The sequence below is a fragment of the Mus caroli genome, chromosome X (assembly GCF_900094665.2).
Source record: "Mus caroli chromosome X, CAROLI_EIJ_v1.1, whole genome shotgun sequence".
Taxonomy (NCBI): Eukaryota; Metazoa; Chordata; class Mammalia; order Rodentia; family Muridae; genus Mus; species Mus caroli.
In genome coordinates, this window is record NC_034589.1 from 29,027,827 (window position 1) to 29,037,894 (window position 10,068).

Sequence of the window (10,068 nt, forward strand, 5' to 3'; positions counted from 1 at the left end):
CTGACCCCCTCCCGCGCCATACACTCAGAAAAAGAAGCAGCCTCATCTCGCCTCCCGGATGCGGCTGCACCAGCAACATCAGCTGCGGGCGGAGCCCGGGTGCTTGCCACTTCCCCCTCTTCCCGCGTGACCCTCGCCCCCACCTCCAGCACTCCCTCCCCCTCCAGGAGACACACCCTCCTTCTTAGGCCACTCAGGTCGGGGCCCTTGGTGAGAGGGAGCAGCCGCCGCCGCCCGGCAGGACCCAGAGCCTGCAAAAGCTAGAGCAAAAAGGAGGGAAAGAGGGAGGAGCGGCGCGCGGGAGGAGGAGCCGCGGGAGCTGGGCGCGGGGCGGCGAGCTGAGATGTGGCCGGCCCGTCGGCGTGTAAACACAGGCAGCAGCAGCAGCAGCAGCAGCAGCAGCAGCAGCAGCAGCGGCCGCCCCGGCCCGGGGCACTGAGCGCTCCCGCCGAGACCTGCCCGCCACCGCTGCCATGGCCGAAGTGCGCAAATTCACCAAGCGGCTGAGCAAGCCAGGCACGGCAGCCGAGCTCCGCCAGAGCGTGTCGGAGGCCGTGCGGGGCTCCGTGGTGCTGGTGAGTGGTCGAGCGACGGGGAGTCCCTGGGGGGTTCGCTCACACCGGGAGCGGCGCGGTGGCTTCCCGCGCGCGCGCTGGGGACCACGGGCAGGATGGGCGCAGCGGCGGTCGAGCGCTAGGAGCTCTCTTTCTCCTCTGTTCTACTTAAGTTTTCGCTCTGGCAACCGGCTGCCCGGGGGTGGGAGTCTTAGGCGCCACGGGACAGCGTTCTGGCTACCCCACCAGCTTGCGCTGGGCTGGAAGCTGAATACCACAGCGGGTTTCACAGTGCTGTGGACGGAGAGTGGGGGGTCTCCACCCCAGCGGGGGCGGCTGAAAGCTTCAGATCGCACCTCCCGCTCCCCCGGACCCCCGCACAAAGAGCTGGAGATTATGGCACGAGGAGATCCGGATCCCTTTAAGAGGGCACCTGGGGCAGCCTAGGCGGAAGGATGCGATGAGCACAGGCATACTTGAGTGCGGATACACATCAAGTACACGCGCACACACACACTCACACACACAAAAAAAACCCCACCCAAAAGCCCAGGGCGCCCAAGCTCTGGCGGGCGATGTGGACAGAGGAAGCATAGCGACTTCCTCCTGCTACTGGGGAGAGGGAGGGTGGTGATGGGTGTTGAGGGGTACTGCCAACTAAGACAGAGGGAGAGGATTGGAAACAACGGGGGTGGGTCTGCGCCTGAGTGGGTTTTGAGTCTGTATCCTCTGGGAGAGGATGGTTCTTAAGACTTGTGAGCGATTGGAGGCAAGAGGATGTGGGAAAGACTGGATGTTGCTGTGTAAGGTTGAAGACCCTAGAACCAGACGCCTACCGCAGACTATTGGGGGTGTCTTGGCGGCGGGTAGAGCTGGGAGATGGGGATTGGAGAGCTTTCTGACACCCCCCTCGGGGAACCACCCCTCCCCCGCACGCCAGGGCACCCTCATCAGTCCTGTTTAGATTGTCTAAATCTGGAGGGAAGCCTTGGATGGTAAGGGGCACTTGCTCCTTTGCTTTTAAAGGCTTCCATTGCCAATTTTTTGGACTAGGGACCAAACCTTAAATAAGCAGTGGGACTGATTCATTAGCGTGCTTTTTGTTACTTTGTTTTGCAGGAGATTTGCTGGCTTTTGTCTCTTTCCACTCCTATATTATTTCATATCATTTGCTGTGTTTAAATCTCCGCACTTAAGAGAGAGCTTTTTGTTAGCACAACTTATCCTGGGAAGGGAACTTCGCAGCTTTTCCCTGTAATTTTTATGTTGATCTTGTAGAATCGGCAATAAAACCAACATTAAAGCAAGGCAAGGGGCCTGATCCTAACAGTGGGGAAAGTTGACATTAGTGGGAATTCTGGAAGAGGATCAAAGGTAAAATATGTACCTTTGAGATAAAAATCGGATTTCTAATAGCTGCAACTGTGCAGAGCCAAGGGACTTTAAAGAAATGTCTTTATCGTGGCTGGACCCTTGAAGTTTAATCCTGCTGCTTGGTGAAGCTAAACCCAGACCTTTAATGTTGTTTTAATGGATTTGGCTTATTGTATATTTCACCCAGATTTGGAGCCAGAACCTGTTGAGGTCAGATCAGAACCTCACTTGTCATCAGGGCCATTTGAGAGAGGACCACAAGCTGTGTGCAAGGCATTTATACCAGGCTATCATCTTCAGTGGTTATTAGCAAGTGATCCAGACAGCCTAGCACAAGGATGGCTTTTCTAAAATCATAAAGAAAACCTTCTCTGAGAAGGAGTGGCTGGCCACCTACCACAGCATATGAAGAGAGAGGGAAGATGGACAGATGGTATCAAGAGAATAAATGGGGCACAGACAACCTCTGCTGGTATTTGACCAGTATTTGACCTGCCTCCTGCAACAGTAAAAAGTTATTATTCTTTCTGAAGTTTTAGGCTCTGAAAAGTTCAGTTTTGAGACATGGTCTCACTCTGTAGCCCAGGCTTGAACTTCGGTCTTGTACTTGGTGGTAGTCTTCCTGCTTCAGCTTACTGGATGCTAGGACTACAGACATGTGCCACCTATAATTTTTGTGCAGCACAGGTGCAGTGGCTTCTTCCTACCTCTCCATTCTTGACAATGCTGGAAAAGAAAATCTATTAAGAGAGAAAGACTCTTGGAGCTACAGCCCATGGCCGGGGTTTCCTGGTCAGCCAACCTTATTTGGGTTCTTTTTTTTTTTTTTTTAGCTTTTATGCAAGGGAATGTAGAGGAGTGAAATCTACTCATTTCTTTGGTATGTGATGTGTATTAAGACTTGAGGGGAGGGCGAGTTGAGTGAGAAGTTTCTTGTGCTCTAAATCAATCCATTGAGCCCTTACACTGTGCAAGACATGATGTTAGGTGCTTTAGGACCTTTTATTCATTTATTTAGTTCCAATCTAAGGGGTGTGTGTGTGTGTTAGTGTGTCAGAGAGAGAGAGAGAGAGAGAGAGAGAGAGAGAGAGAGAGAGAGAGAGAGAGAGAGAGACTAATCGATCTCAGGGTCTTGAATAATGCGATTTGTCAATTAAGAGATAAATAACTTTAAACAGTATATTCACTCTCATGTATTACTTTCCCTCCTGTTTCCTGTTGTTGGTTGGTTGGTTGTTGTTGTTGTTTACTTCATAGGCCTGTTAACCAGAGGTAGGAAAGCTGGGGGTGACTGGAGAGCAAAACAACCATGCTGCAGCTGCTGCAGCTTCTGGGTTCAGTTCTGATGTAAGCCCCAAGTGTTTATTGAGGGACAGCTGAGGTGGGATTTACACTTGCTGCCATAAATCCAAGATAGTATTAGAGTTTCAGCATAAGTTGGAGTCATTAGCACAGCAGGGCACACTTTTCTTCCCATGTAATTCTTGACAGAACTTGGAAACCCTACCAAGCTGAACAAATATACACTATTTCCTGTTTAGTTTTTTTTTCTTTTTTACAGTTACACCCTTGTTGGCATGCCCATAATGTCATTCAGTTTTGCTCACTGTTCAAAAAAAAATGCACAAGGCTTGGGCCCTGGCTATATATAGCATGTCATTATTAGTATTTCCACAAATCTATTAACTATGTAATGAAACGAGCAGAGAAAGAGAGGCTGCTTCATGGCTGCATGTTCTAGTGAGTTCAGCATTTTTATGAAGATCAGTTTTAAACCGGGGAAGGGAATAATTATCAAATCGCCATTGACTAGGATATCTCAAGAGAGACTTGGGGAGTGGCAAGATAACCCACCAGTGAGCAGAGGCTAATGGAAAATGTTCACATACATGCATTTTTAAAGTGTAGCGTTCTGTGGTTTTTGTTATACTTCAGGTTATAGTTCTTGGTGTCTGGTGCGGATCAAAAACATCTGAGAAACCTGCTGTATCTCCTAGTAGGGGTTTAAGTAGTGCTTGCTACTTATGATCACCAAAAAGTTGTTAGATATTATTACTTGAGGCAAGGTAATTTGGATACGTCCTTTGGCTGGTGTCAAGGGATTTTAAATGAGAGTATCAAGCTCTCTAGAATTGAGAAAGGCTGACGAGGGTCAGCAGCTGTTCACTTCCTCCATCCGCCATTCACAACTGCCTTTGAGCAGAGAGGCTGTCTTGCTTGCCTTTAGGCGAGAGCTGAAAAACTCAGCAGCTCTTCTGTTCCTTCTTCCCAGGGGGGTTGTGGAAAGTACTTAATGTAGGACAAAATCTACAGCTTCATTTGGAAGGAGGTGACGCTCCCACCGTGGAATAAAGTGAGATTCAACTTAGACTTTCCCCTCTCTGATGTTGGGGACAGAACTCATGGCTCTGAAGTGTGCTAGATGTTAATCTACTACATAGCCACACTCTTAGCCCAACTTGGCTGTTCTTGTTTACTTACTTGACTCATAATGTTCCTAACTCAGCCTCCTGAATGCTAGGGGCTTACAGGCATGTACTGCCATACCTGGCTTCAATTTTGGCTTCTTGAGCATGCCTTTACAGTTCAAAGATTTAGTTGGGCTCTTATTGAGCTGAGAGTGAGATAGTTAGCCACAGCCTTGGCACCTGAACATAAGAATCCCTTATTATTCCTTTTGGTAGCTTCTCTTGTTAGAAGGGTTTGGGATGACACACTCCTCTAAAGTTTGTCCAAAGGACCAACTCAGTTTTTTAGAAAACCAAAGGCCATCTCACTGAGCCTTCACTGAAGCAGCAAATAGAATCTTTACACCCTCTTTTTGGTGCAAGTGTGTGTGTGTGTGTGTGTGTGTGTGTGTGTGCATGTGTATGCATGCAGAAATCAGAAAACACTAGTGTCCTGTTCTGTCACTTGACAACTAATTCCCTTGAATCAAGGTCTCTCAGTCACCAGAACTAGCCATTCTTTGGCTAGACTGATCTATCTTCTTGTCTCTGGACCCCATTTCCACTATGCCCACAGCCACACCTAGCTTTTTAACGAGGTGTTGGGGACGTAAACTCAAATACTCATACTGGAACAGCAAGTATTCTTATACACTTTTCTGTCTCCCCAGTCCTAGAATTTGTTTTCTAAGTTTAGCATATTAAGACCATTCTCTAGATTGAGACTTTCCATATCCTGATTACCAGTGATCTTTCTTTAAACATTTATTGCTTTGCCACTTAAAAATACTTATTCATTAAAGAAATCTTAGAAGAGAAAAAAAATAAAAGTGTCACTATGTCAGAAGGAACTCAATATTCTAATGTATGTATTTTGACTTTTATATATAAATATTTAAATGTTTTTATTTTGTGGTTATGCAAAACCTCTAGCCAGCCCTTAAGTAACTTTTCTTTTATCTATATCTCATTTATATTTGCTCATAGTAGCCAACCTACTCTTGCATAAGCATATTTAATAGAATTGCCAACAATCTTATTAGGAGTTTTTATAGATAAAGCATCCTTCATTGGTTTATTCTTCATAGTTTTTAGATTTAAATTTTTTTGTGTGTGTGCATGCATGTATGTTTGTGTGTGTACGTGTCCAGGTGTGCATTTAGGCATTTTCATCACAGTGCCTATGTGGAGGTCAGAGGACAGTTTTCAGGAGTTACTTCTCTGCTGCTTTGTTAAGGTGGGGCCTCTCTTGGTTTTGGTGAGTTGTATACTCCAGGCTAGTTGGCCCAGAAGCTTCTAGGCAATTCTCTTGTCTCAACCTCACATCTCTCAGGGGGGAGGGGGGCTGGAATGACAGGCCCCTGCACCTGGCTTTTTATGTGTGTTCTAGGGACTAAACTCAGGTCATCGGGCTTGCTTTGCTAGCCCTTTTACCTGAGCTGTCTCCCTGGCCCAGTAGTTTCTAGTTTCATGCTGCTGTAAACATGAGTTGTGTAGTGTCATGGATACATAGATTTTCACTTTATTTTGTATATTGAGATAGTGTCTTTCTCTGTAGCCAAAGTTGGCTTTGAATTTGTAATCCTTGTGCCTCAGCCTCCTGGAATTTCAGGCATTCCTACTGTGCCTGACACTTTAAATGAATTAAAATCGCTTCCTAAATTGCCCTTGCCTTATTTCAGCTTCTTAGTAGCCATATGTGGTTGGTGACTACCGTATTAGATGCTGCTGAAATACTCCATTCCACCACTGCAGTTCTGTTAGCACTGAGTCAAACAGCTTTGAGAGGGTATTTTCAGATTTGTTAGATTTTTGCCCGTAGATTAAATTTTTGGCTATGGAATTCCCTGTTCAAAGTCCATATGCATTTTTAGGATTGAAATTTTCTCTTAGGGGTAGAGATGTAACTCATTATGCCAGGCCTTGAGCTCCATCTTCAGCACCACAAACAATTCCCTATTAAAAATCCAAGCCAAACCAAACCAAACCAATTCTGTTAAATTGTTCTGCAGAAAGTTGTTCCAATGTACTCCACCAATAGACCACGAGAGCATATATTTCTCCTCTCCTGTGCTGACACTGGTTAAGAGTCTTCATCTTTGTAATCTGGTAAATTATAAAGAGTACAATGATGTTGTAATGCATATTTCTTTGATTATTGTTGAAATCGAATGATGTTTCCTTTGTTGATGGCCCATACATATAACTTAAGGACTGGGATCCTTGACTCAGACTTGTTTCCTTGTTTTGGATTCTTGGAATACTCATCTCAACCCTTCACAATTCGGTTTGGCTAAGTCAAGGGTCGGGCCACACATCCATGTTCTTTAAAGTTACCCCCAGGCTGATCTGGGCCACTCATACTCCAGGCGAAAATATCCCCTAGATACATCTGAAAAAGGATTCGTTTAGATTCTCCTTAAAGCCCTCTTTAGGTTAGGAGGCTCTGTTGGGAAACTTGGGTTGAAATTTACTATGCTAAGTTCTGTGCTGATCTGCAACAAACCCTCCTGACTGGAACCACATGGAATGCTTGCTTTCTCTTTCATCTGACAACCCTTGAAACATGTGGAGATCACCACCAGGCCATTTAAAATTTCATTCTTCACCAGGTCAGAGAGCCTTTGTTTCTTTCCTTCATTTTGCACATGACTTGGTTTTAAGAGTTTCCACACCATGATCATTGTGTTTGACTTGTGTTCAGTTTCCTACTGAACAGAAGAGGCAGAGCCTGGGCCTGGAGTGAGCCCTGGTGTGAAGTCCAACTTCTGCTGCTACTTGCACTGTGAACAAAGGCAGGTAACCTTGTCTGTGGAATGGGGACAGACATAAGTAGCACCCTCGTGAGAAGTAAAGTATGAAGACTGGTGGACAGGTAGTTCATACAGTATTAAAATGAAGGTCCCGAGAGAGACAGTATTCCTGGTACTACATTGACCATGCTGCAGTGGAAGACCACAGATTCAAGAACATTTGGGCAACACAAATTGGTCTTAATTGGTTTAAAATGCAAAAGACACAAAGTTGAGTGTGCAGGGAAGATTGTGGTGGATATGATCAGAACACCAAAATACTTTGTGTGAAACACACAAAGAACTTAAAGAGAGAGAGAGGAGAGAGAGAGAGAGAGAGAGAAAGAAAATTTGAAAAAATCAGTAAAGAGAGTGTTAAACAACAGCAATGAAACTAAACACCTCAGTATTATTCTTTAGTCCTTGGAGGTATGAACACTTCATAGGGTGCCTGGAATGCAGTAGGTGCACAGTTTGCATTTTGTGCATAGCTGTGGGATAGTCTTAAAAGTCTTGGGAGAAGAGCCTAAAGGCAGGAATCTAGTGAAAACATATAGTCCAGGAAAATGATAACAGAGACCTTAACTGAAAAAAGTGAGAATGGAGATAAGAGCCAGTTCCGTGATTAAATCTAAAGCACGTGGTGAATGTTGAAGGGGTAGTGGGAACATGAGGAAGAGAAACAACAGGGAGGAAGAGGGAGGTGGAGTCAAGCTAATTTTGAGTTTTTACAGCTTAGGTGAATCTGAGGAATGTGATAGAGAAAGGAGGAGAAAATGAGCATGCTCTCTCTATTTGAAAGAATTGTGAGGGTCAGGCCAGGTTTCAATGAGAACCTTCTAAAAGGAGGCTGGGCATGTAGGGTTGTATTTTGGCAAATGCCTGAGGTTCTTGAGGGCAGAGAGGAAAGTGTTCCAAGTGGAATCAGGAAAGGGATGAAGGACCAGGAGAAGACCAGGGCTGAGCTGAACTGACAAAGATAAGATTGTAGTGAGTGATTAGCTGATGGAGGAGGCTTGCACCTTTTGGGGGAAGATTAGGAAGGAGGAGTCAGGATAGGGAAGGATAATCTAGAGGCTAACCCTAGACTACCCATTAGAATGATAGTAGAAGTTATCACACAATAGACACACACACACTCTCTCATATGCGCGCACACACATATACATACTCATGGGTGGGGAGATCTTGCTCTGGCAGTTGGCGTTAGTAGATCTTGGGAATGAGAAGCTAGAGAGATTCCTTTGAGTTCCCAGAAAGAATAATGTAATAGTTTCTACCCTTAAGGGACTCCTGGTTCAGACATGAAGATGGGATGCACAGTAATAAATGATGTAGAGAAGATGGAAAATAGATATGAGGCTATAATTTTGTCTTCTGTCTTCAGTTGATTAGTCCTGTTACCCTTGTACCAGATCCCTGACACTTTCTGATTTTTTTATTTTACATTTGTTTAGACTTTAATCTCTTCTGGCCTTAACAAGACTGAATAGGCCTTCACTAAGGAACACTGTGAATCTGTATGACTTTCCTATGGAGTTCCCCTCCCCCATGGTTTATAGGAATGGTGAGAGCTAGCAGTGACATGGAATGGTGAGAAATTTGTAGTATATGTGTGTTGCTCACATTGTCATTCCCTTTCTTGACCTCTGTGGACTCTAATCAGTGGTTGTTACTTTCCAAAATTCTACACTCCTGGCTTTTAGTTAATTAACTTACTATATTAAAATTTTTATTAGTGTTTGGAGTGTGTGCGCACACACACAAAGAAGTATGGCACAATGTGCTTGTGAAGGTCTCCTTTCACCATGTAGGTGTCTGGGATTGAACTCAGGTCAGGAGGCTTTGGTGATTCATCTTAACCTGGTGAGCCATCTTACTAGTCCCACGCTTGCTTTAAAAAATGTGTAGTTTTTAAATGTTTTGAGAACTTCATACTTGAGCAGTGCATTACCATAACTCTTACCTCCTCTCACTTTCGAAGTTCTTCCTCCCATCTCCTCCAAAATTTTTGACCTCTTCTTTAATTATCACTCACTCACACACACACACACACACACACACACACACTTGCACAGGCATGCACACACAGAGATGCACAACCTACTGACTCCATTTAGTGTTACAACTCAGTACAGAAGATTAATTCACCCAATTGACGTTTTTCTATTTTTCTCCTAAGATACAGTCATTGAGAAGATGTGTTGAAAACTGTATTTTTTTACCACTGAACCGGAAGCCACGGGAGGGAGAGGGAGCTCAAGCAGTTCCTCCTTTCTTATGGTTTTTGTTTTGTTCTGTTTTGTTTTACAGTGTACAAACCATACGAGTACCTTTAGACTACATTTCTTCTTGGGATTTTGATCTCCTGATTTCCTATAGATTTTGCCAGCAAGGCGGAAGAATTCCTGGCTAACATTGGTCTGCCATTTGTATTAGTCTGGAGCCAGATGCCTTTTTGATTCTTTGCACAGCCCCACCCTGGAGGCTTCCTTAGCAGAAACTGGAGTGGGGCAAGGGAGCAGTCTCACCAAGCTGCTGTTGCCCCTAAGCTCATGCTTGCTAGAGCAATGGTTAAGAAAAGCCTGAGCTCTGGAAGCAAATCACCCAACTGCTTTCGAGCAGGATGACACCAGGCCAGTGCATTAAGAAACACATTAGAACATATGACCCACATGAGTGTTGTGCTAGGAGAGACAGATTAGTTGGTAAAACGCTTCGATGAAGACAAGTGTGGTCTTGAGCTCCAGAACCCTTGGGAGATATGCCAGGTGTGGTGGTAAACCCTTGTAATCCCAGTTCAGAGGAAGTGGAGACCAGTGGAGCCCTGGGCTCAAGGCTCAGCCAGTCTAGCCTACTCTGTGAGAGATAGTTGGTTGGGGTGAGGAGAGAGAGAGAGAG

At 45.1% G+C, this 10,068-nt stretch overlaps 1 protein-coding gene across 2 annotated transcripts in view; it reads left to right on the forward strand.

The window, feature by feature from the left end:
- Positions 1-245: 245 nt before the first annotated feature.
- The window catches only part of Dock11 (dedicator of cytokinesis 11), a 187,577-nt gene continuing 177,754 nt past the window's right edge, over positions 246-10,068 (forward strand). For both annotated transcript variants that reach the window (XM_021154032.2, XM_029473424.1), the window contains exon 1: positions 246-575. In XM_021154032.2, the coding sequence (XP_021009691.1) occupies positions 474-575 (102 nt within the window). In that variant the 5' untranslated portion in view covers positions 246-473. The remainder of the gene's footprint in view (positions 576-10,068) is intronic.